Raw genomic sequence first — 26,030 nt, forward strand, 5'->3', positions numbered from 1 at the left:
AGGTCATAGCATAAACTGCAGCCTGGTGCCAGGCCCCCACACACTAGGTGCTCAATGAACAGTTAGCTGCCTTCGGATCTGCTTTAGGAGCACCGAAAGTGTACTCCAAGAGCGGGCTGGAGTGTGACTTCTTCCCCCGTGCCCCTGAAATTTTGAAGGAATCCCAACAGCAATTTCCCTTTTATTTCTTTATTCCGTAAATGATTGACTGGGCACCAGGGTGTGCCAGGCGCCCTTCTAGGTGCGAGGGATGCTGGGAACAGAACAGATGACCCCTGATTCCAGAGTGCTTCCATTCTGGCGAGAGTGGCTAGTATGGGATGGGAACATTCAAGAAGCAAAACTGCTCCTGTGATAAGTGGGAGATGGGAAGATCAGGGGTGCTGGGCAGAGGCCGTGTGTGGAGCAGTCAGGGATGCCTCTCTGAGGAGGTGGCATGGGAGGGATCAGAGTCTGTAGTGGGAGGTGTGGGAGGAACGGCCAGTGCAAAGGCCCTGCGGCTGCATGAGCTTATTATGTTCGGTGGAAGGCAAAGAGGGCTGTGGCAGAGCGGAGGGAGGGAGAGGGACAGGAGAGGAGGTGACAGGTGGGCAGGGACCTGGCCCTACAGGGAGCAACAGAACCATGTCTATGCAGACAGTGTTCACGACCAGCCTTCCCTCACCCTCCAGCATGGCAGCAAGGATGAGCTCAGCCTGGTGATCATAGGGAAGCCAAGGGGGGCACTTAGCAGACAGAGAGGGGCACCCTGTCCAGACCCAGGGTGTCCCCAGTCCTTCGTTTCTCATCCCCCTCCCCCAGCCCTGGCCCTCCAGTGTGGGAAGAAAACCCACAGTGATTTGAAGAGCACCTGACCCGCTCAGCCCCAGGTGCTGCTATCCATGCTTCGTGTGCAGTCCCTTGTTCCACCCACAGAACAGCCCTGGGAGGGCAGGGGTGACTGTTCTCATGCCCATTTTACAGATGGGGAAGCCGAGGCACAGTGGTTCTGTCCGACAGCTGAAGGTGGGATTTGAACTGGGAGCATGAGCCCTGAACCGCTCCCAGCTGCATTACTGGCTTCCCCTCTCCTCCTGGGTCACATGCCTGGTGCCAGGCTCCGAGAGCCCCGCCCCCCCCAGGCCTCCGGAGAGGAACATAAAAGCTGCTGTCTTCCAGGAAAACAAAGGAAAGTGCACAGAGGCAGGGCTGCCCCTGAGGAGGGCTCCTGGAGGCAGCGCTCACCCACTGTGGCGGCTGGAACGAGGGAAAGTTGGGAGTCCTGTCCGTGCTAAGTATCTTCCTGCTCCTTTGGGGGTTCCAGATGCTGAGGCTTGTGAAGGACTTGAACCCAGGCCCTTGCTCTTGGATGCTGGCCTCTTAGAGTGAGAGGTTGGGGTGGTGTCAGGAGGCCTCTCGTAACCGTGAAGTGCTATGCCCATGGCCCCAATCCCCGCTGAGCTCCTGCCTCACTCGGTGGGGGACTCCGGAAAGAGGAGTCTGGGTCTCTGTGTGTGCCCCGAATGGGTGCTTGCTGAGAGCGTTTGAGTGGGGGTCCCTGCTCCCCTGCTCTCTAATGTGATGGGACCCTTCCTGGGTGAGGAGCTGTTGGGAAACCGGGACAGGGCCCAGGGGCCCTAGTTCGCTGGCAAACACTTCACTTTATATGTGTTATAAAAGCATACTTACATGATAGCAAATGTTATTTTTTAACTTTAGTACTGTGTCTTATAGTAGTTTCGTATTTTTGTACACCTGTAAAATACTACATTTCATCGTTTGTGGAAACGGTACAGTTAATCAAACTCTTGATTTCATGGTTAGCACATAGTACATTCTTTATTTTCTTCTCACGACAGCTTTATGGAGCTATAATTCAGCGACTATACAAGTCAGCCGTTAAAGCATGCAGTTGAGTGGATTTTAGTCTGTTCACAGAGGCGTGCGGCCATCACTGCTGTTGAACTCCAGAACGTTTCCGTCACCCCAGAAAGAAACCCTGTACCCTCCAGCATCTCTCCTCGTTCCGCCCCCAGCCCCTGGCCTCCACTCAGGTCTCTTCTGTGGATTCACCCCTCTGGACATTTCTTATCAGTGGATCCCCACAACACGTGGCCTTTTGTGTCTGGCTTCTCTCACTCGGCATCTTGTTCTCAAGATCCGTCCACGTTGTAGCAGGTGTCATACTTCTTCCTTTTTATGGCTGAATCGTAGTCTGTTGTGTGGACGGACTCGTGTTTGGATATTTGGGTGGCTTCCACCCAAATATGGTGCAGCTGTGAGCTTCATGAACAGGTTTTCTTGTGGGCCTGTGTTCTCAGTTCTTGTGGGCAGACCCCCAGGAGCCGGGTTGCCAGGTCAGGTGATAACTGCGTTTCGCCTCTTGAGGAACGGCCAGACTTCTTCCAAAGCGGCATATCCATTTTTAAATTGAAGTTTACAAGTGCGAGTCGGTTTAAATGGGTGCTGGGAGGCAGAGGGAAGGGGAGGCTGGGCGTGGTGGAGGGTTGAGGCAGGTGGGGAGGTCAGGACAGCTGATGGCGTTGGTGCTTAGGCCCGTTAGGGTGCCTGGGCCCGGGTCCTGAGTGCAGGGGAGCAGGGAGGGCCGGCGGCTACAGGAAAGGCCCCGGAGCTCGCGGAGCAGAGCGCGAGCAGGGTCTGGGGAGGTGGAGAGGTGAGGGCGGGAGGGAGGGTGAGCAGGTGGGGAGGACCGTGGAGGCCGGCTGAGCATGGAGAAGTCAGAACGACCTTCCCCTGCGCCCGGCCCCACCTGCATGCCTCGGGCAGCCCCACCAGGCTTCACCGTGTCTGTCTCCGCTCAGCCGAGCATGTGGCAGATGCGGGTGGGAGGCAGGTACCCGCAGCACAGCCTGTCATGGCCACGGCTCGGTGGCCCCACCACCATCGAGAGCAGAGGGCACCTAGGCCCTGAGTCAGGTGTCTGCCTGGCTCCATCCGCAGAAGGAGGCGTGCTTTCCTCTTCGCTGGGGGTCTGGCACCAGCTGCCGGGCTGCAGAGTGGCGTGAGCCACGTCCTGGTTGTCACGGCTCTTACCTGGAAGGCAGTGCTGTGGCTTCTAGTCTGCACGTGGCATCACCCGGTATGGTCGCAGAGCACGGTAGGGGCTGTGTCCACAGGACCCTCCGGCTTTGGGGACCCAGCCTTAGCTTTGCCCTCTGGGTGAATCCCAGCCCATGGCCAGTGCCCTCATGCACCCTGTTCGGTCATCTGCTGTGGCGTCCTGCAGGCCGAGACCAGATCCTGGGTCTCTGTGCTCCCCAGGCACAGCGCTGGGTCTGCTGTGTGCTCAGCAAGTGCAGATCGCAGGAGAGAGTTAACAGCGGGCAGGAACCTGGCAGCCCTGGTGGGTGGGTGAGGGTGTGAGGTGGGGGCAGACTGAGCTCCCACCTTGGACACTCCATGCCAACTAGGGAGCCAGATGGGGTTTGTGGCAAGTTGCTGTGCCCAATACTCTGGGATTTCCTGGAAATCCCTGAAGTCTTCCTGAAGGAGGTGACATCTGTGAACAGCTCAGGAGCCCCACCCCGCAGGGCAGGCTCTGCCTGGGTGCCCCAGACTCTGCAGCCCTACACTGGAGGGACCCTGCCCCTGGCATCTGCTTCGGCCCCACTGTGTGCCCTTTACAGGTGCCCAGTTCTGTACGTCTACAGCAGATGGACATGACCTCACTTTGGGGAATGAAGCATTTATAGGCCCGGTTCAGCTCATGGCCACACTTCTGGCCAGTAGGTAGACCGTGTACTTGCTGACCAGCCCCTCCACACAAAGCCTGCAGTCTACCTGCTTTTAGCCCTTCAGTAAACAGTGAGATTCTAGTTAGTGGAACATTCTGGTTGAGAGGGTAGGTTCCCCAACTCCTGTCCTCCAATAAGTGGGGTCCACTCAGTCCCACGCCCTGGTGCCTGAGCCTCTCATATTTGGGTGATGAATAATCTCTTAAGCTCACCAAGCCTTCATCTAGTTGATTCTTCGGCTTTCCTGCAACTTCTGGCGGGCCATGTGTGGCTCGGGCCCTGAGTCTGGGCGTCCCTGGGACTTTGCTTGCCTCGGGCTCTCTGGGGAGTGTTTGATCCTGGCCTGGGCCTCTGGGCTGGGGTTGGAAGAGGTCTTGGCTCCTCACGGAGCCAGCAAGGACCAGAGGAGGGAGGGAGGAGTCGTCTGTCCCTGCTCCCCACCCCCAGAGTCCTGGTTGGTCTCCTCGGCCGGGTGACCCTGGACATTTGCCTCACTTCTGCAGGCCCCTCCAGCCCCGTCGTGCAGGGCTGGAGCCAGGAGAGGCCAGCTGTGAGCCTGCGGGCTGACGCTCGTCTCTCTCTCAGGCTGCTGTCACCACGGCCCAGCCTCCTCACCCCGACCAGTGACACCAGGGCCAACGTCTCACCCCAGAAGCCGCTGGACCTGAAGCAGCTGAAGCAGCGGGCAGCTGCCATACCCCCAATCGTGAGTGCCCCGGCACCCCCTCTCGCACCCCAGGACTCCTGCCAAGCAAGGCCTCGGCCACCGTGCCCCCCCACCCTTCACCGCTCCTTCCAGAAGGCAGTAGATCAGGGCGGGCGCACAGCCCCAGGGGGCGGGGGGCAGCACCTGCAGCCTCGCTCTTCCCAGCCCTTCCCAGCAGCCTCGTGTTTCCTGGAGAAATCCCCATGGAGATGAGGCGGGAACGGCTCCAGGGAGCTGGCAGGCGTGCAGGGTGGGGCTCTGGAGGAACCAGGGAGCTGGCGGCCTGCTGGTCTCCCTTCTGCCCTCTCAGCCTGGTGCCCTTGGGCCCCTCACTGCCGTGGCTCTCAGGCTTGTCATGGGCAGGGGGCCCAGAAGGCTGTTCCTCGTCTCTGTGGCTCCTGGACCGCCTGTAAAGATACTCCCCCCTGCTTCTCTCAGCAGGTCAGCAAAGTCCATGAGCCCCCCCAGGAGGACACAGCTCCGCCCGCCCCCCCGCCACCGCAGCCCCTGCAGCCAGAGAACGACACCCCCCAGCAGCCCAGCAGCAGCCCTCGAGGCAAAAGCAGGAGCCCCGTGCCTCCTGCTGACAAGGAGGGTGAGTGTGTGCCCGTGGCCGTGGTGGAGAGCAGGGGAGAGTGGGGGGCCTGGCAGGGATGAGGGATAAGGGGCGTCTGTGCATCCAGAGCAGCTGCTGCGGACTCCAAGCAGAGTAGCGGGGCGGGCCAGCTAGAGGACCCGAACAGGTGGGGGGGACAGTAGGGCACGGCGGGAACGGGGGTGAATCAGAGGACCCCTGCTCTCTCTAAGGTAGGCACATACTGGCTTTCAGCCAGGTCACCCCGTGGCAGGGCAGGCCTGCCGTTGTGCTTCTGGGGAAGCCAGAAATCCATGTTTTCACCTGAGCTGCAGTTTCTCAACGTTGGCAACTTTAAAACATTTTCAGAAGCATCGTATATGCATGTAAGCACGTCTGTGGCTCAGCCTCTGACTCCATGTGATTCAGCCCACACATGAGCTTCTAGAACCGTGGTTGAGGTTCAGCGCCCAGCTGGCAGCAACTCTGGGGCCTGGGCAGGAAGCACTGCTCCCTCCAGCTCTCATCCCGACCTTACTCCAGGCGGGGGTCCCTGGGTTCACTGGGGAGCCGTGCGAGTAATTCCCTGAGCAGCTGTGTTCCAGCAACTGCCCAGGGCGTGCTTTATTGTTGCCACGTGAAGCTCAAGGTCAGGAGACAGGCAAGGCGTGGTTTCTTGGATTATCTGTCTCTGCCTCACATTCCCCACTGGACCCAAGAAGCTCCAGGCCTGTGTCCCCAAAGGGGCACCCTCTCCAGAGCAGCCTGGCGTGCCGCACGGGCCATGTGCATCACAGGTGATGGGAGCCGGTCCTCCGGGGGTCCCCCCACACTGGGCTAGCCTAGGCTGCTGCTGGCTCCTGCCCTCGGGACCTGAGGGCAGCAGGACCCCAGCCCACCCTCCCTGAGCAGCGCGGTACACGGGTGGGCTCGGGTGGGCTCAGGTGGCCTGCACCCCCTGCTTGGGTAGAACAGCCCTTCTTCTCTAGAAAGCCAGGCTGGCCCTTGGCCACAGGCCTCCTTGAGGATGGGTGTTGCTTGCCTGTCTGAGGACAAAGAGCAGGGCTATCCCTGAAGGAGGACGGCTCCACACTTCCCACAAGTGACACAGGCCTGCCAGACATTCCCTGTTTCATCAACCTGCCCCCTTGCCTCCCTGCGGCCGCTTCCACCTGCTGCAGAAAGTCTCAGACGCCACCCACAGGGGCGGGCGTGCATCCTGGCCAGCACGCAGGCTGTCCTGTGGCTGTCCACTGGACCAGGACATTTGCTGAACACCTGTGATGGCCAAGTGCTGGGCTAGGCACTGGGGGTTCGGCAGTGAGAGGATGAACTCGATTTGGGGAGCTCTTTCTGTGATCGAGAAGGACGTTAAGCCAGGACACGCACATAAGGAAGCAAGATGACTTTAGGTTACTTCATGCAATTGAAGAAAAAAGCAGGGTGAGGAGGGGCTCAGAGGAGCAGTCTCTCTGGAGATGACGAATCAGTCATGGGAAGATCCCGGGGAAGGGCGTTCCAGGCAGAGGGAATAGCATGTGCAAAGGCCCTGGGGTGGGGACACGCTTGGTGTGTTTGGGGAGCTGCCAGAAGGTCGCTGTGGCTGGGGAGAGGGTAGGATAGAGGATCAGAGAGGGAAATGGGGGCCCATGATTGTGTAAGGCCTCGTAGGCCATGGTACCACGGGGACTTTGTCTCCGGTGTGGGAGAAGCCTTTTCAGGAGGAGTTTTAATGTGTTTGTGTTGTGGGAGAGAATCTGCTTTCTGTTTTGGAAAGATTTCTTTCTCTCTGATCATTGTTGAGGAGTAAGAGCTCCAGGGTGTTGGGCAGATGGAGGAGGCCACAGTGCTGTTCCTGATCAGCTGTGGTGGCAGCCTGGGCTGCAGGGGTGACCATGGAGGTGGGGAGGAAGGTGGCGCGCGGGGAGTTTGTTTCAGAGGCAGAGCCGGTGGGGCCTGCTGATGAACTCGAGTGGGGATGGGGCTGGGGTGTCTGCCTTCTCTTGGGACCCTGCGGCCCCCCCGTACTGGGGCCAGGACAGCCCGTGATGGGGGTGGCGTTTGCTGGGCGAGAGCGGGGTCTGGCTCCAGAAGACCTTCCAGCCTTGGGGCAGCAGCCCAGGTGTTGGCTGTGCGGTGATGTCCGGGGCCCAAACAGCTCTGGCCCGTGTCAGATCTGAGCAGGGCTAGGCTGCCCGTGGGTGGCTGGGCGCCACACGGGGCTCGCCAGGACCTCCTGGGACAGGTCATAGGCTCTGTCCTGGGAGAAAGTGAGCCACCACCAGTGGTTTCTGAGTCTGGCCTAGGGTTGTGCTGTTCCCTGGAAGGGCACCCCGCTGCAGACGGTGTGCCGGGCAGCAGGCACTGTGTGCTTTTCTCCGCCTCGCTGCTCAGTGTCCTTAGGCACATGTGTGAACTTGACATCCAGCACTACCTCTCTGGTCTCGCAGGAGCCTTCCCTGCTCCCTGGCCCCTGCGTGGAGCGGCTCAGCCAAGCCAGGCCCTCGACTCCCCTGGGGCCAGCTGGAGGAACAGGTTGTCTCTGCAGGCTCTCGGCCTCCTGCCCAGCCTGGCCCAGCCCCAGATTTCCCTTCCAGCCCTGGAACCCAGCACAGGCCAGGCGCAGCTGGACAAGCCGAGGCCCGGGGGGGTTCACGGCAGGGCTGCGGAATCCCTCCACTGAGTTAGTCCTGCACGCTCTTCTGTGGGCTGCCCACTCGACCAGGGCACAGGTTCTGGGGGACCTCGGTCTCTCATGGGGGAGAGAGAGAGAGGATCTGGAACAGGCACGCCTCCCCTGCCCCCGGCTGTGCCCACAGCAGGCATCACTAATCGATGCTGACACTCTGCTGCCGTACCTCAGTGGGCTTTCACAACCTTCCTCTGCCATCCGGAGGTGGCCCAAGAGATGACACCTGCCTGCTATTCCTGTCCCAGGGGCTGGAGAGTTCTGGCATTTCCAAGCTGTGTCTCCTGCCCAACTTCTCAGCCAGTTCTCTCTCTTGGGATTGGTCCCCAAGCACCTCCCTCTCAAGGGAGAGGTTCAGAGCTTGAGGCAGATTTCAGCAGAGTGGGAGGTGGGCGGGAGAACACCATGATGACAGACCCGAGGCCCTGGCCTTTGGCCCTGTCTACAGGGTGTCCCCCAGGCCTGAGAATCTGGGGGCATCTGCTGTTGATCCTCCTGTGGGCAGAGTGCCTAGTGAAGGCTCAGATCACAGCCTGTAGCCTGACTGCCTGGGCTCGAAGCTCCCTCCCTTGCCGGCTGTGGCCCTTTGGCCAGGTGATCTCCCCTCTCCTGGCCTCAGTTTTCCCATCTGTAAAACGGGGATGGTGACAGTTCTGTTTGGGCTTAGCGAGGATAAATGAGTCGGCGCTCACAAAGCACTTGAGAAGTGCCGGCCCGCAGGAGGCTACGGAGCGGGGGGGCGCGTTACCCTCCTGTCTTGTAACCTGAGCTGCACAGGCCGGCGAGCATTCAAATCCTGACTTGGCCAGGTATTTGCTGCTGACCTTAGACAACACCACCGACGTGTCTGTACCTCTGTTTCCCCTCCGTACGACAGAGCTAGCAGCTCTCGCGAGCTCACTAGGGAGGCTCCTTGGGTCCACGCTGGGTGGGGGGCGCTTAGCACAGTGCCCGGTACGTGTTCCACAAACAGGCTGCTGTGCGGGGGTTTCTCCTGAGTGTCTGGACCTCCGGCCGCCCCTCCGGCCGGGGCGTACGTATCATGGCGAGCCTTCATTGCTGTGCAGAGGCCAGCCAGCTGTTTCTAGAAAGAGCCGGGCAGTAAATATTGTAGGCTTTACGGGCCAGACGGTCTCGGCCGCAGTGGCTCAGCTCGGCCGCAGACAGGTACGCAGGTGGCGCGATCGTGCCCTGGAGCAAGTGTCCGCGGGAGCAGGCCCTGTTCCACCGGCCGTCAGCCCCTGCTGTGGAGGTTTGTCCAGGGCGCCTCGCTTGCCTGGCATGCTGGGACTTAGAAGCTCCCTAGGATCTCAGGGGCTCAGGGCATGCCGGCCTGCAGACTTGGGGGGGCTCCCAACACAGACCCCCATTCCTGCTGGCCAGGACCCCATCCTTGCCCAAGGTCAGTGCTGTGGGCACAGGAGGGCCTTGTGTGAGCAGGGGTGGCCGGGGCCGCTGGGTCCCTGAGGGCTGGCCGAGCTCGGCTGACTGCCCTCCCTCGTCCCCTCAGCAGAGAAGCCTGTGTTCTTCCCAGCCTTTGCACCCGACGGCCAGAAGCTGCCCACGGAGCCCCCGTGCTGGACATCAGGCCTGCCCTTCCCTGTGCCACCTCGTGAGGTGATCAAGGCCTCCCCGCATGCCCCTGACCCCTCGGCCTTCTCCTACGCCCCACCTGGTGAGTAGCTTGGCCCTCGCTCGGGCTCCTCAGGTGCCACGCTGAGTCAGCCGGCACCATCACTGGGTGCCAGCTATTTGCAGTGGTTTGGAACGGCGTGCAGAAAGACCTTAGAGTCTGATGAGATCCAACAAGAGGGATAGTCTGGCCAGTGAAAGGAAAAGAAGAGATCTACTGAGAGTTGAGAGATCTGCAGGATTAAGATTGAAACCACTGGCAATAGGGAGCCATAGGAGGGGCTTGAGCTGGTGAGGGGCAGCCCTACAGTGGGGGCTCTGCCTTCTCTCAGTGACTTAGAGCTAGAGAATGGACAGGTGGAAAGAAAAGCCTGGGGAGAGCACAAGCACCAGGTCAGGTGAGCCAAGTCAGAGGTTAAGACTTCATTCTGGAAGCAGTGGGGAGCCATAGAAGGTTCATAGCAGAGGGGAGGATGTGAACCAGTAGACTTATGAGAAAGATCCTTCAGTTCCTGTGAGGGGAATGGGCTACTGCTGGGGCGGGGCGGAGGGGTTGGGTAAAGTGGGAACGGGGAGACCAGTTAAAAGGTCTGGGCCAGAGAGGAGGGGCTTGGGCCAGGGACTGGGCTGTGACAGGGTGGGACGGAGGGAGGCTTCCCTGAGTTGTGGCGTGTGACCTGAAGACACAGGAGCTCATCAGGACAGAGATGGGAGGGGCAGGAGAGGGGCGTGTGGGGACAGGGACCTGCCTGGGGGGGGGTCTGTCTGGCAGGGGCATGACCACTGCTGGGGCCCTGTGATGGACAGATATGTGCCCTGCAGGTCACCCACTGCCTCTGGGCCTCCACGACAGTGTCCGGCCTGTGCTACCACGCCCACCCACCATCTCCAACCCGCCGCCCCTCATCTCCTCCACTAAGCACCCCAGCGTCCTCGAGAGGCAAATGAGTGCTATCTCCCAGGTGAGACGGGAGGGCCAGGGCCTCCCCAGGAGCGTCTGTGTGGCCTGGTGCCCGGAGAACAGCCCCTTTCTCTTTTGGGGGTTCAGTCTTTCCATCTATAAAATGGGGGCATCAGAAGCAGTGATAGCTGGGTGGGAACTGGGCACCCAAGGGGCCAGGGTCATCTCTATGCACAACACTGTTGGGGTCTGAGCTGGCTGGAGCTTGTCCCAGGCACTCAGGACCTTGGGACTCTGGAGTAGTCAAGAGCATGGGCCCTGCAACCAGACTGTGTGGCCTTGGGCAAATTACCTAAGCTTTCTGTGCCTCAGTTTCCCCTCTGTGAAATGGAAGATTGAATGGCCTAGACGCACAGCACGTGGTGAGCCTGTCTGGGACTACCTGTCCCTTGGCCTCCCTGACCTACCCACCTGTGTGGTGAGGGACGGGGCGAGGTGTCTGCTCTGTCCCAGCCCACATGCGTGCATCGTTCCCTTTAAACCATACCAGATCATGATGGCCACTTCATAGGTGAAGGGACCGAGGCTCAGGAGAGCCAGGGACTTGTCCATGGTCACTCGGCTGAGCAGCAGGGCTGGGACTTGAGTCCCAGTGCCCTGACCTGCATGTGATCCTGAGGTTCCCCTCCTCTTGGGCTTTCGTGGAAGGGGATATCAGGGTACTCTGGCTGGGCTTGGGCATGGGGTGGAGGGACTGTGGGCCCCCTGTAACCCCATGACCTCTGCCCCTCGCAGGGCATGTCGGTGCAGCTCCACGTCCCATACTCCGAGCACGCCAAGGCCCCTGTGGGCCCTATCACCATGGGGCTGCCCCTCGCCATGGACCCCAAGAAGCTGGGTAAGGATCTACGCCCCCCCTACCTGGACGGCCCAGGTTTGGCTCCAGCTGTCCATGCTGGGGGGAGGAGGGAATGCAGCTTGGCTGCTGGGACCATGGCCTGAGCTTGCGGGGAGGGTGGCACTCCCAAATCCCCGGCAGTGCCAGACCTCCGCCCCTGGGTAGGATTAGGTGGGGGCCCTCCCTCCGAGTCCCTGACCCAGTGGCACGTGGCTCACTGCCCTCGCCCATCCCCAGCACCCTTCAGCGGAGTGAAGCAGGAGCAGCTGTCCCCACGGGGCCAGGCTGGGCCACCGGAGAGCCTGGGAGTGCCCACAGCCCAGGAGACATCCGTGCTGAGAGGTGAGGGCATGAGGGGTGGGCGTGAGGCCTAGAGTCTGCCCTGCACCCCCAGCGGCTGCCCCTCTGCTCTTTGGAGGAGGGTCTAGGCGGGAGCGGGATCTTTTATCCAAAATCTGCTGAGCATCGTCCGCTCCCAGAAGGTCCAGAAGCCCGTCTTCATGATGGTTCACCCATTTAGGGGCAGGGGGTCCTCTGCGTTGAGACACCAAGGGGGCCTTGCAGGTCAGGAGCACCGTCCCCTGGGAAGGGGTTGCAGACACCCTTTATGCCCCGTGTCTCGTGTCTTTTAGGGACATCCCTGGGCTCGGTTCCAGGAGGAAGCATCACCAAGGGCATCCCCAGCACGCGGGTGCCTTCCGAGAGCCCCATCACCTACCGCGGCTCCATCACCCACGTAGGTGTCCTGGGGCCCCGCCTCAGGGAGGAGGGGGGTACCGGCGGGCCGGGGCTCCGGATGCGGCCCTGACCGCCGCAGAGCGGTGGGCCAGCCCCTCTGTTCCCTCTGGCGTCACTGTGCGGCCCCGGTCTTGGTGGCTAGGGCGATGTCCTGGCGATAGGAGCTCATGCTCTGGTCATTTGCCCGCTTGGAGCCCGGCACATTAGGTGCCGAGCGTCACACACAAGGCGCCCCTTGCGAGGTGCTGACGGTCAAGCAGCAGGTGGCCCGAGATACACAGACCGGTCAGAACTGGGCCGATGGCTTCACAGGATCCGGTGCTTCCGATGGAGTAAGCCTCTGCGATTAAGAACGCCCGGGGCCACCCAGGCCAGTGGGGAGACTTCTTGGGGGTGAGCCCCACGGGAGTCTCGGGGAACAGCATTCCCGGTTCAGGGGATAGCACGTGGGAGCATCTCTGACATGGGCAAGGACCAGCGAGGGGCCATGGTGCCTGGAGCAGGAGGGGGACTCCCTGCGGGGTGTCAGCAGGCAGGTGCTCTGCCCTGGCGGAGCCGGCCCCCACCCCTGTGGCCCCTCGTGTGCCGTCCTCATCCTCCCTGGTTTTGACTTCAGTCCCAGAAAACAAAGGCTTCGTCTTGTGCTAGCCTTGACCTTGTGGTGTTGGGCCGCAGTCCAGCATCGCAGCCACGTTCACCTCTGCAGCAGGGAGGGCGGGATGACGTCCGCCCCCTCCCAGGCCTTGCAGGGCGAGCCGATCACGAGGCCCTCCGGTGTCAGGGAGCGGGGATCAGTTCTCTACCTGACCGAGGTGGGGGGCTCCCCGCACATCTGGAGCCCGTTAAACTCTCTCCTCGCTAGCCAGCGAGCAGGAAGTGTGGCTCCATCACCTCCTGGAGTCCTTAACACCCTGGCTTTCTTATCTTCCCTTCCACCCAGCTCCAGACAAGACACTTTACACTGGCCCAGAGTCCATGCTATTATGGCTCGTTTTGTAGATAAGAAGACCGAAGCTCAGAGGTTAAACCTGAGGTCACGTAGCTAGTAAGTAGTGGACCCAGAGTTTTGTGCCCAGCTGCGTCTGGCTCTAGAACGTCGTGCCAGAGAACGAGGAGCCAGAACACGCAGGTGTGCGTGCCCAGACACGCTTGCATACACGGACACACGCACGGACACACACACGCGGACACAGTGCAGACACAGGGCATGTGGAAAAACAGACACGCAGGCGCACAGACCGGGAGACACACGGACATCCACAGTCATGCACACCCTGCCCCGCCCACACGCACGTTACCGGTGGAGCGTCAGGCCATAGGCTGGCCCGCGATGAGGTGTCTTTGACCGCGGTGGCCTCAGATCACACCACAGAGGAGAAAGCTGAAGATTTTGAAATAACAGGCTTTTGGAGGCGGCTTCGCTGAGTGCAAAGAACAGGTACCTGGGGCAAAAGTCAGGCCAAGGTATTCAGGTCCCCACGGTGGCACCACTCACTCAAGCAGGGGACGGTCTCTCTAGTAAGAGCAGCTGCTCACAGCTGGCATTGGTGGAGGCATTGGTGATCGAAGGCTGACATCTGCAGTTCCTAGGCACCTTCTGCCCCAGGTTTCCAGGCACCTGGACCCACGCTGTCTCGGTCACTCACACCCCTTCAGTTGTCTATGGCAGAGGGTGTTAGCTGCCAGAATGCATGGTAGTCTGACTTTCCCACCGTCCCGCAGTCGGGTGGTGATGAAATCATGCCCAGGCCACACGCACGCGTGCGCTCAGACGCACACATCCTCGACCCCGGCGGGCACTCGAGGAGGCCCCAACACTCTCTGCTCCCCAGTGCTCCCACCCGTCCTGGGAGTGACGTTCGTCGGGGCCACACCCTGAGGCTGCTCAGCCTTGAAATAGGCCTCAGGCCAACAGTCTCCAGGCGCCCACGAGTCTGTCCGGTGTATTGTCCCCAAGGGCACACACCACGCGTGTGCTGCTATGAGAAGTCGGGGGGAGCCTGTCTGCATTCCGTGTCTTGCTGTCCCTCTCCTCGCCAGTCAGGATCTGCAGTAGGGGTCCAGGGGGTTGCTAGCTGTCGCTCTTACCCCACAGGGGGATGTTCCTCAGCAGAGGAGTTCCCAGGGGAGACTCGGGGTCCACTGGTCCAGGGCTGGGCACACAGAGGGACGCCCACATATGTGAAACGGCTCACGGAATCATAAACATCTTGAGTTGGGGACACCTTGTCTATGCCAAATGCCTTTGAGAATCGTAGATGCAGGGATTATTTCCATTCTGTAGATGTAGAGATGTATAGGCTCAGAGAGGGAATGTGATTTGACAGAGATCATACAGCAACTTGCTGGTAAAGCTGCTATTTGCCATCCATCAGTCTAACTCCAGACACAGATTCTGGGCCCCACACTCATGTTCTTGGAAGTTGCCCAAGGCAGGATGCTACTCCACGTGACTGTCTTCTTTCTGCTTGAATACCTCCCTCACTAGGGAGCTCACTCTCTTAGGCAGTGGTTTTCCATTGTGGGCAATTTTGCCTCCTAGGGGACATTGGGCAATGTCTAGGGACATCTTTGTTACACCTTGGAGGGGGGCAGGTTGGGGGGACACAGGGTAGCTCTAGCGTCCAGTGGGTGCAGGCCAGGGATGCCCAGGACAGCACCCACAACAAAGAAGCACCTGGCCCCCCCATGGCAGAGTGTCGAGGTTGAGAACCCCTGGTTTTGGGAAATAGGGGTGCGTGGCCCACGTTCATCAGCACAGCATGGGGGCCCCATCTCAGCACCCCCCCTGTCAGTTATCGTCAGTAGTTAAATGTCAGGGCTCTGAGAAGGTAAAACCCACACGGGACGGGTTGGAACACAGACTCCAGGGCCGGACTGCCTGGGTTCCAGTCCCAGCTGTGCCCCTGGATGAAGTCACCTAGCGCTCAGCGCCTCAGTCTCCCCCTTGAAACAGGCATGGTGACAGGACCTGTCTTAGGATTAAATGAGCGAATATGTATAAGGGGCTCCGAGTGGTTTCTTTTACACCGTGGGGGGCAGTAAGCTGTGACCTGTGTTCTGTGTGGTTGCGTCTGCCCCTTTGAGGCAGCATGTGGAAGAACACACGTGTGCACTGGTGGGCCTGGCACACGTGAGCATGTGTGTGTGTGTGTGTGTGGAGCTGGAGGGACCCGTGTAGGTCTGCTGATCATGCCCGCGTCATGCCTGGTGAGCGCAAGGGGGTCCCCAGGTGGAGCCTGCCAGGCGCTCAACCCCTGTGCACTTCCAGGGCACTCCGGCCGACGTCCTCTACAAAGGCACCATCACCAGGATCATCGGTGAGGACAGCCCCAGTCGCCTGGACCGCAGCCGGGAGGACAGCCTGCCCAAGGGCCACGTCATCTACGAGGGCAAGAAGGGCCACGTCCTGTCCTACGAGGGTGAGTGCTATTGTGAACAGCCTCGTGGGGCTTGGGGGGGCAGCCTTTTTCCTCCCCATCCGCAGAGTCTTTGGTGCCTAGGAAAGCATCTTTATGTGGAGGGTTGACGGGGGCACACCCCGGGGTATTTAGGGCGAGCACAGCGGATGAAGCCCCCCTCAGAGAGCTCTCAGGACACCCACACGAGATGCAAATAGGAAGTCCCCTGAGAACTCTGAGTCGTGGAAACCCACTCCTCCAGCATGGCTTGTCCACCAAACCCCAGGCTTTGGTGTTTCTGGAGTTGGTCAAGAGAGGAGGGTCCAGAAAAATACGGTTAGGGTAAAAGGCAGGCAGATGTCTGTGGAAAACAGATCTGGGGAGTTTGTGCCCCTCCCACCGGCCTGAGTGGTAAAGAACCGGGCGAAGCATTTTATCCCCATTTTATGGCTGTACGGGGACAGCCAGTGGTCCTGTGTGGCTACCCTCGTGGCCCCTTGAGAGACGAGGAGGCTTGGGATCAGGGAGGAGGATGTTTGGCCCATGGAGGTGGCTGCACAGGGAGTGAGGGCTGGGTGACAGCATGAAGCACAACCAGAGAGGTGGTGATCTGCCTATCCCTGCAAGTATGTAAGCCAGCAGCAGGGAAGGGTTGGCCTGCCTTGCTGGAAGCATAGTGGGGGACCTGAGGCCCAGCACTTCCGGCCAACGCTGTGCTCTAATTGGTAGCCCATGGGAGGCCACCAGGGTGTGACGACCAGAGTGACCCTCCCCCTCTCCTTGCCTCTTGCCCTGTCTCCCCTCCTGGGTTCAGGTTCCACAACCAAGGAGCCCTGCACGGGCGGGGCTGGGGGGCGGCAGTTAAGGAAGGACAGAGCCAGGATGTGAGTTTCCCAGCATCCTTGGGCGCCTAGGGCTCTGGAACGGAACGCAGCTCATGGGCACCCCTCTCGGGGGCTGGCCCTGCAGGGCCCTACATTGCTTCTCCTCTGATGAGCGGACACCTTTTCTCCTCTTTGTCTGCCTCTGCCCATGCCCCCTGCCCCCTCGCTCCTGGGAAGTGGAGGTGGTACCATGTAGCTGAGAGTCAGGCTAGCGGCTGTGTCTTGGGCGCCAGCCTTGGTACGTGGCTGAGGGGCCTGCAGTCAAGGCGTACGGGCAGGATGAGCACAGCCTCAGCTCAGGTCCCCACGCCCGTCCTCGAGCTCTCATCTGTAGAGGGCGTTTGCACCAGGGCTTCTCATCCCTCCCATGCTTCCTGGAGCTGGGTGGTTAGGGGGGCAGTGGGGGGGGGGGCGCCCTGGCAGCCTGGACAGTGGCTCTTGTCGCTCTGTATGGGTGTGAGCCCCCCGGCTACACTTCTCATCTCTCCATATATATATATTATATATATATATATATATATATATGTTTTTTTCCGTTTTGATCTGAAATCTGCGTGTTTAAACATCAGCAATTTTGAAAAAAAATTTAGAGCCACAACCCAGCATGTCTGTAGGCCGCCGCTTTGTAGCCTGTGGAGCGGACCTGGAGAAGTAACAAGAGGGGGAGAACCTGTTGTCTTCGAGGGGCAGGACTGGGGCCCTGGGGAGCTTACTTCTGCTGCTCTGGGGGAGGAGAGGCCCCTGGAGGAGCCCCAGCCTGCTGGGTGAGGCCAGGCCTTGCTCTCCTCAAGAACTGCCTCCCGGCGTTCCGACCCTCAGCCTGTCTGGGGGGCCAGGGTGCACAGCCCGAGGTACCTCCTGGCTCAGCCAGGCCATGTCTGCTGTGGACAGCCCCCTTTCTGTCCTCCCTGGACTTGCTACAGCGCACATATGTGTGTGTGCGTGTATGCACGTGGACACAGGCACACGGGTCCATTTGTGCCCCTGGCCTCACTTCGTTCTCGGTGGCCAGGCCTGTGTGTGTACGCGTGCCCTCACACCCAAATGGTTGTGCACAGCCTGTCTGTTCCCACTCTGCTGCTCACACACACGTGTGCACTGGTGTTCGTGTCACAAGTCAGCGGCCGTGTGTGGTCAGAGGCACACAGCTGACCAGGGGTTGGGGTTCAGGGTGCAGGAAGCCTTGGTATGTGTTAAACCCCTAGACTGGAGAGAGAGGCCCCGCTGGCCTGCAGGCTGTGGGTTCCCTCGGGAGGGCTCAGCTGGGCTTGCTGGAACGGGGCCCTAAGCACCGGACCGCCACCCCTCACCACGAGCATGGTCTGGTCTCCAGGTGGCATGTCGGTGTCCCAGTGCTCCAAGGAGGACGGCAGGAGCAGCTCTGGACCCGCGCACGAGACGGCTGCCCCCAAGCGCACCTATGACATGATGGAGGGCCGCGTGAGCAGGGCCATCTCCTCAGCCAGCATTGAAGGTGGGCGCCCTGCCTGGCTCCCTACCCCAGCGGACACACAATGCCAGGGCCTAGGACCTGCTCTGGGGGGCCTCCCAGCTAAGTGGGTTAGAGCAGCAGAGAGAGAGAGAGTCTGTCAGTGCCCCCTAGAGGGAGGTGGTGGGATGGTTCGCCTGATTTTCCAGAGAGGTAAACTGAGGCTAGGTCTTGCTGAGGCTCAATCTGGAGGCAGTGCAGGGCCCAGGAGTCGGGACATTGCTTGCTGGGTCCAGGGCCGCCAGCACCGCCACCATCGTGGGGACGGCTGTCAGCGGCCGAAGGGACCCATGCTGGGAGGGCTGGCCCTGGCCCCAGCCCCAGCGCCTGTCACTGCCCGAGGCTGGCTGAGGGACCCACGTAACCACGACGCTCTTGCCCCTCCCGCAGGTCTCATGGGCCGCGCCATCCCGCCAGAGCGACACAGCCCCCACCATCTGAAAGAGCAGCACCATATCCGAGGCTCCATCACACAAGGTGCCACCCGCCCTCCGCCCCCACGGTGCCCGCCCCCCGCTGCCCTCACGGCGGCCACAGCCAGCACGCAGATGTCCGCTGTCGCCGCGATGGGCGGGGTGGGGTGCGTGCCGGCCGCGGGACAGGCGTGTGACGCGTGCACGTGGCCCTTACAGGTGTGGGTTGAAATGCAGAGCGAGGGCCTGTCTTACTGAAGAACAGCAGGAAGCCGAATGCTGCCCCTCCGCCCTGTCCTTTGCAGGCCTTGTGACTGAGCGTCTGTTCCGGGCTTGCCGCTAACCCGGGTGCTCCTCCCGTATTAGGGTGTGGGACTGGTGTCTTCACTTACTAACAGTTCTAGCGGAGCTGTTACCATGCCACCCAAATTCTCCCGGCTGCTCGGTGGTGAGCCAGCTCCTGTGGGCCCCTGTTAAGCTTTCTGTCCACAGCATCTCGTCGAATGTGCACGCCTTGGTGAGGTGTTTCAGTTAATACTCCTATTTTACATATGAAGGGACTGAGGCTCAGAGAGGTCCAGTCATGCGCTCGAGGTCCCACAGCCAGTGAGGACTTGATCCTAGGTAGTCTGGCTCCGGAGTCACTGGTGTGTGGAGACCCCAGTTAGAACGGGCACGGTGGGGGTGGAGTCGAGGTCAGCACCCTGTTGTCCTTGGCAGGGATTCCGCGGTCCTACGTGGAGGCCCAGGAAGACTACCTCCGCCGGGAGGCCAAGCTCCTGAAACGCGAGGGCACGCCCCCACCACCCCCGCCGCCCCCGCGGGACCTGGCCGAGGCCTACAAGGCCCGACCCCTGGAGGCCCTGGGGCCCCTGAAGCTGAAGCCGGCCCACGAGGGGCTGGTGGCCACGGTGAAGGAGGCCGGCCGCTCCATCCACGAGATTCCGCGAGAGGAGTTGCGACGCACGCCTGAGCTGCCCTTGGCCCCGCGGCCGCTCAAGGAGGGCTCCATCACGCAGGTAAGGGCGCCAGAGCCAGGCAGGCTGGGCCAGGATGCTGTGGGGGCGGCCATTAGCCGCTGCTCTGGCCTCTACCAGTGGGGAAACTGAGGCTCCGACTCCGTGGGTACCTTGCCCGGGATGACACAGGTGCTCATTACTGAGCTCCTTTGATTGTATTTCTGCTCCTGTGAGGTTCACACCCATTATCCCCATTGTTCAGATGGAGAAACTGAGGTGCAGAGAGTTCAAGCAGCCCGCCAAAGTCCCAGAGCTAACCATAGAAATAAACGGCTGCTGCTGATTGGATTTCTGTTGTGGGCCAGGTACTGCCTGAGCACTTGGCATCATGCCCTGTTTAGCCCCCACAACCATGCTCTGAGGTAGTTCTCTTACTGTTCTCGTTATATTGGTGCATAAATGGAGGTTCAGGGACATTAAAGTGACTTGCCCAGGATCACACAGCAAGTGAATGGCAGTTATGAACCTCAAGTCCAGACGTGCCTAAATCTGCACATCTTTGCTTCTTGGCGTCCCCTTCCCCCCACCAGCAGGCTGCACTCCCCCGGCCCCGGCCCCCGCCCCCCAGGAAGCCCCAGCCCGGTAGGGCATGACCAGCTCCAACTGTGTTAGGAGCTGGCCAGTGGAAACCGCGCAAGGGCCACTGTCCCTTCCCGTGGTCAGAAGTGGCCTGATGGAATGAGGAGGGAGAGTGGGAACCGTCCCAGGGGCTGCTTGGCTACGAGGCGGACAGTACTGGGGAGGGCATCCAGGGAGGGCATCACAGCTGGGGTCAAGGTTCATAGTGCCGGGAGAAGCCGTGAGGAAATTATCCAACGCCAGGTTTGGCTCTCAGCCTCTGGGCGGGAGTTCCCCATGGATCCAAGAGGGAGGCCAGCCTGACTCTACAGCATTCTTAAAAGCAGGGTGTTTCCCTGCTTTAATTAAAACATTCATGCATGAACTCCGAGCTCCATCACTAGAGACACAGGGCCCCACTCTACCCCGGGTTCCCAAGCCTGTGTCAACAGGGCGGGGGCTTCTCCCAGGTGGCCGGGTTGTGCTCTGGTCCATGACCCCCTGTTTCTTCAGCTGCCCCTTCTGGCCAGAGAGCAAACAAACCTCAGCCCTGACCTCTGAGCCTTGGGCCCCAGGCGGTGGAAGTGGGTTTTGCTGCTGAATTTTCTGGAGTGGTATTGAGTGGGCCGTGGAGTCGCAGACTGATGGGGGAGGTTTTCCCCATGTGGGGATGCTGAGGCTTCAGGGGCCAACAGAGGGTCCCCCACTTGCTCCAGGGAGGGCTGACCTGTGACCTTTGTGCCCCCTCTGCAGCCGTCCCCCCGCAGGTGGCTCTGGGGGCCAGGACAGGGGCGGGCGGGGCAGTGACATGTGTGCTGATCTTAGGTTTAGCAAAGCCCTTTGTCCCCCTGCCCCTGGAGGTGTTGAAACATCGCTCCCGTTTTATGGCTGCGAAACGGAGGCTCCGCGGTTATGTAGCCGGTGCTCCCCCTTCTCCCCAGGGCACCCCGCTCAAGTATGACACTGGCACGTCCTCTGCTGGCCCCAAAAAGCATGACGTGCGCTCCATCATCGGCAGCCCCGGCCGCACGTTCCCGCCCGTGCACCCGCTGGACGTGATGGCCGACGCCCGGGCGCTGGAGCGCGCCTGCTACGAGGAGAGCCTGAAGAGCCGGCCGGGGGCAGCCGGCAGCTCTGGGGGCTCCATCACCCGGGGGGCCCCGGTCATCGTGCCCGAGCTGGGCAAGCCGCGCCAGAGCCCCCTGACCTACGAGGAGCACGGGGCGCCCTTCGCCGGCCACCTCCCACGCGGCTCGCCGGTGACCACGCGGGAACCCACCCCGCGCCTGCAGGAGGGTGCGTGGGGTGCGGGGGGGGGGGATGGGCACTGGGTGGACTCCCCGGCTCAGGAAACGGCCTCCCCACCCACCCTCAGCTTAGGCTGGAAACTGGCGGCACCCTCGGGGCCACCACATACCTTCCACCTGCCTGACCCGTGGCTTCTGCCCCCAAATTATACTCTGAATTACCTTTGCCTCCCTGCCACCTCCAGACCACCACGATTTCCCACCTGGCCTCCCCGACTCCCCTCCTGTCCTGCTATAATCTGCACCCCAAACGCAGCCAGAATTGTCCTTTGAAAAGCTCACATCAAATCATGCCACTCTCCTGCTTAAATCTTTCTAGTGACTTCTCGCCATGGCCAGGGGAGTCTGTAGGACCCGGCCCTGTCCACGCCGCATCTCACTGTCCCCATGTTCCTTTATCCACCCCAGGCTCAGTGAGCCGGCTTCCTCCTCTCTGTTCCTTGACTTTGCTCAGGGCCTTTGCACCTGCTGTTCCCTCTGCCTGAAACCTCCCCCACTTTCAGATCATTATCTAAATGATTTCTTTTTGTCCTTTAGGTCTCTGTGCAAAGTCACATTCTTGGGGAGGCTTTTAGGACCCTCCCCCACTATTCTGGTCACATTTTAAATTTTCTCCGGAGCATTTATCACTCAGAAATTCTCGTTTGAAGACTAGCTTATCACCTTTCTCCAGCATTAAGTGTCTGCTCCATGTGGGCCGGGTTTCCTGCCTGTTTTGTTCACTGGGGTGGCTCTAGCTCTTAGAGCAATGCTTGGCATGGGCTGGAGGCTCCATAAATATTTTCTGATTGCTTGAATGAATGAATGAACAAGGGAACAAATGAGAGCATGAATGAGTGAATTTTTTAGAAGAACAAAAACACAGAAGCAAATGAGTCAATGAAAGAACACAGGAGTTGAGACAACGGAACAGGTGAAGGAAGAGTCCTGGTCCCCAGATCCCAGAGAGCCCGTCCTCAGATGGTCTCCCCATAAACCCTGGCCTTGGTGGCCCCTGCGTAAGGGGCTGTGACAGTCCTGGCAAAGTGGTCCGATGCCAACCCCCCCCGGCCTGTCCCCACAGGCAGCCTCTCATCTAGCAAGGCATCCCAGGATCGAAAGCTGACGTCGACGCCCCGTGAGATTGCCAAGTCCCCTCACAGCGCCATGCCTGAGCACCACCCCCACCCCATCTCGCCCTACGAGCACCTGCTTCGGGGCGTGAGTGGTGTGGACCTGTACCGTGGCCACATCCCACTGGCCTTCGATCCCGCCTCCATACCCCGCGGAATCCCTCTTGATGCAGGTGATTGTCCTGGACCCATAGAACCCCACAGCAGGGGGTCAGGGGCTTTGTCAGTGTCAGATCAAGGACGCCTCAGGCATCAACTAAGCTCTGCTAGATGGGGAAACAGGTGTCGGGGTGGAGAGGCCCAGTGGTCGTGTGAATAATTTAGGTTAGAACAGAGGTTCTCTTAGGAGTCTGAAGGACATACGGAGTTAAATATTTTTCAGGGGTTTTCTTTTCCTGCAGAACTTACCAGGGCTTTTAAAATTGCAAATGTATCAAAAGAGGGCTGAAGTGTTGAGTGTTCCTCAGATGGACATGATCTGAAAATCTGTTTAGAAGGATGCATCCCATAGGTATCTTAGTGATCTACATTTTGGATGCCCTTTGTTTGGGGGAACTTCGATCTGAATAACATTATCAGTAGAAGGTACCCCCGTGTGTTTTGGGGAGCAAGGGTTTTTCTATGTCCAGGCCCTCAATTCTGTGTTGTGGGGAGCATTTGGGGAAGAAGCTGTCAGGTATAGGAGCGGGGGGCAGCCTGACCTTCCGCGTCTCCTCCCTGCAGCCGCTGCCTATTACTTGCCCCGACACCTGGCCCCCAACCCCACCTACCCCCACCTGTACCCACCGTACCTCATCCGCGGCTACCCTGACACGGCTGCGCTGGAGAACCGCCAGACAATCATCAACGATTACATCACCTCGCAGCAGATGCACCACAACGCGGCCACCGCCATGGCCCAGCGAGCTGACATGCTGAGGGGCCTGTCGCCCCGCGAGTCCTCACTGGCACTCAACTACGCCACCGGCCCTCGAGGTGGGTGGGGCTGGGCACTTGCTGGCAGGTGCGTGGGCAGACCCTTCCCTTCCAGAATCGGCCCTAGTCCTTGTCTGCCCGGGCCCGCTCGATGGTGCCCAGGACACGGGTGTGCTGGCTGAGGTGGTGGAGGGTGGTGCGCTTAGAGGTCTGGGTAGTGTGAGCGCCCTGAGCGCACACAGACCTGGCAGGTGGTGGAGAGTGGTGTGTGTCTGGTAGACGCGTGCATCCTGGATGCACATACGGGAGGTGTGCACTGGTCTCTGCATACTCTTGGTGTATGGGGGTCCTTGGCATTTAAAAAAAAAAAGAAGAGGATCGAAATAGGAGGCTGTTTGTATTTCTGGTTCCATTGACTTGGCAAACAGCCTGTAGTTGCTTTGTAAGTGCGTTAAATTCGTCCTCTGGAAATACTTTTGAAATGTTCTTCTGGCATGACCAAGTCCCAGTTAGGGTCCATTTGGAAGAACCAGTCATGCTAGGTATTTCAGATGGTGAGGACTGAGTACGGGGAACTGATTGTATGGGGTGAGGGGCTGGAAGAGCAGGAAGAGCATGCCGAGGTAATGCAGGGACGCCACCAGCAGGACACAGCCGCTCCTGGGCTCGGGAGCCAAGGGGAGGTGGGACTGGGAGAGCCTGGCGTTCAGAAGAGGGCCCGAGGGGGCTGGTGCTCGGCAGCAGGAGGGAGCGCCCCGGCTCACGAGGGCACCCTGCGCTCCAGCTGATGGGGCGGTCCAGCCAGCAGGTGGCCCGGCCCCCCCGCCCCTCCTGCAACCCCCGCCCCCACCTCCTCCGGCAGGCATCATCGACCTGTCCCAAGTGCCACACCTCCCCGTGCTGGTGCCCCCAACACCAGGCACGCCCGCCACCGCCATGGACCGCCTCGCCTACCTCCCCACAGCACCCCAGCACTTCAGCAGCCGGCTCAGCAGCTCCCCGCTCTCCCCAGGTAACACGCCCGCCCCCGTCCAAGGAAGGCGGCCGGGTGTCCTCTGTCCACCCCAGAGGACAAACCCAGGCCCGCCCTGAGCGCTGGACTGAACCGCAGGACTTTTGGTTGCCAGGGGGCCCCACTCACTTGACAAAACCCTCCGCCACCTCCGCGTCCGAGAGGGAGCGGGAGCGGGACCGAGAGCGGGAGCGCGAGAAGTCCATCCTCACGTCCACCGCCACGGTGGAGCACGCGCCCATCTGGAGACCCGGTAGGGCGCCAGAGGTCCCTGCCCCAGCCTCGGGGGGTCCTCGTGGGCCACGCGAGGCCTGCCCCCCTGACCCGCAGCCTGTCCCCACCAGGTACAGAGCAGAGCAGTGGCGGCGGCGGAGGTGGGGGCGGGGGCGGCAGCGGCAGCCGCCCCGCCTCCCACTCCCACTCCCACCAGCACTCGCCCATCTCACCCCGGAGCCAGGACGCCATCCAGCAGAGACCTAGCGTGCTGCACAATACGGGCATGAAGGGCATCATCACCTCCGTGGAGCCCAGCACACCCACGGTCCTGAGGTGGGCCAGGTTGGCACAAGGGAGGGGACGGGAGAGGGAGAATGGATGGGTGGGTGGCTGGGTGAACGGGCAGTTACTTGGGAGGTAGGTGGATGGGAGATTGGGTTACAGGGATGGGTAGGTGGAGAGACAGAAGGACTATTGAGTGGGTAAGTGCGTAGATGACAGGTGGTAGGCGGGTGGGTGGTGTGTGGACAGTGGCTGGGCTGGATGAACAGGTAGGTGGGTGGGTCAGGGTCTGGGTAGGTGAGGTGAGTGGATGGATGGATGGATGCGCCTAATGAAGGACTGAAGGAGCCACGCGGACAGTGGGAATATCAACGGCAAAGGCGCCGAGAATGCGCCTAATGCGGGGAAGGGCGCTTCCCCGGTGCCCCTCCCTGCCCAGGGGGTGGGTGCGTAACTGGATGTAGGTTGAGTGAGAGGTGAGTAGGTAGTGGATGGATGGATGGATGGGTAGATGGGTGGGTGGTGGGGTGGGTGGGCAGGTGGATGGATGGGTAGAAGAATGGATAGATGATGAGTTGGACGGATGGGTGGCAGTTTGGTGGGGGGATGGATGAGTAGATGGTAGGTTGTTGGGTTCAAGGATAGAGTCTGTGGAGAGGAGAGGGTCAGACAAGAGAGGGCTGTGGGGAGAGACTCCTCTTGATCCTCCCCCGACTTCAGCAGGGCCCTTCAGGAAGGAGATAGTGTCCATCTTGCCTGGAGAAAACCTAGGGTTTCTCTTAAGATGGGGGAGGCTCTGTAGGTCCCATGTGTGCCCCCCACAGTCCACTCACTCTCACAAGGGGCCCAAGTCTCCTCCAGTGACATCCCCCCCCACAAGGACTGGGGGCAGAGCTGCCTAATATGGGGGAGGGAGCTTCCCCGGTGCCCCTCCCTGCCCAGGGTCCTGTTCGGAGGCAGGTGCTTCTTCCAAGGTGAAGTTTCCGTTCATACAAGTACCCTCCCCCCATTTGGCTGCCCTAAATCATACTCACCACCCAGCCACCATTCCAATTAGGAAAAATGACAACCTCGTTTCCCAAAAGCATTGGCTTTGTCCTCCCTGACTCAGATAGACAGCAGTTACACGAAACAGAAGCACCTGGCTGCTTGGAGCATGGTTATTGCTCATGCACGAAGGCTGGCTGTTTCTCCACACCAGCAATAAGCCGATTAGAAACCGTCACGGGGCGGTCGGGCCTTTCCCAGTGGCAGCTGGAGTGAGGGTTAGTGAAGGGCAGGGCGCTTCCTCATGGAGACACTGGGCTTCACAGAGAGGCCCCGAGGGCTGGAGTCGGCCAGTTCGCATCCAAGCGCCAGCGTCCTCATCTGCGAAGCAGGGATAATTACATTTACCCTGTGAAGATCAGAGTATACGTTTGTGCATTCCTTCTTCCTGGCTGACCTGTGTGGGGTGTGGGGGACACTGTGATGCAAGCCCTGCCCTCCTGGGGCTTATCTTAGGGCCTAGACCAGACAGCAATCAGGGAAGGCTGCTTGGAGGAAGAGGC

General features: G+C 60.3%; 1 protein-coding gene across 28 annotated transcripts in view; it reads left to right on the top strand.

Moving 5' to 3' along the window:
- The window catches only part of NCOR2 (nuclear receptor corepressor 2), a 213,348-nt gene that overhangs the window by 175,212 nt on the left and 12,106 nt on the right, over positions 1-26,030 (top strand). For 15 of the 28 annotated variants that reach the window (XM_064578226.1, XM_054510566.2, XM_054510568.2 and 12 more), the window contains 17 exons: positions 4,320-4,440; positions 4,879-5,035; positions 9,214-9,378; positions 10,158-10,297; positions 11,032-11,134; positions 11,372-11,476; positions 11,767-11,870; positions 15,144-15,294; positions 17,491-17,631; positions 18,037-18,123; positions 18,780-19,078; positions 20,578-20,932; positions 22,007-22,228; positions 22,779-23,030; positions 23,833-23,982; positions 24,098-24,235; positions 24,327-24,540. In XM_064578226.1, the coding sequence (XP_064434296.1) occupies positions 4,320-4,440; positions 4,879-5,035; positions 9,214-9,378; positions 10,158-10,297; positions 11,032-11,134; positions 11,372-11,476; positions 11,767-11,870; positions 15,144-15,294; positions 17,491-17,631; positions 18,037-18,123; positions 18,780-19,078; positions 20,578-20,932; positions 22,007-22,228; positions 22,779-23,030; positions 23,833-23,982; positions 24,098-24,235; positions 24,327-24,540 (2,904 nt within the window). The remainder of the gene's footprint in view (positions 1-4,319; positions 4,441-4,878; positions 5,036-9,213; positions 9,379-10,157; positions 10,298-11,031; positions 11,135-11,371; positions 11,477-11,766; positions 11,871-15,143; positions 15,295-17,490; positions 17,632-18,036; positions 18,124-18,779; positions 19,079-20,577; positions 20,933-22,006; positions 22,229-22,778; positions 23,031-23,832; positions 23,983-24,097; positions 24,236-24,326; positions 24,541-26,030) is intronic. The other 13 variants (XM_054510564.2, XM_064578241.1, XM_054510567.2 and 10 more) reach the window with 4 other exon arrangements.

The sequence above is a fragment of the Mirounga angustirostris genome, unplaced genomic scaffold, assembly GCF_029215605.1.
Source record: "Mirounga angustirostris isolate CCGP_5_RB_7025 unplaced genomic scaffold, mMirAng1.0.hap1 SCAF_14, whole genome shotgun sequence".
Taxonomy (NCBI): Eukaryota; Metazoa; Chordata; class Mammalia; order Carnivora; family Phocidae; genus Mirounga; species Mirounga angustirostris.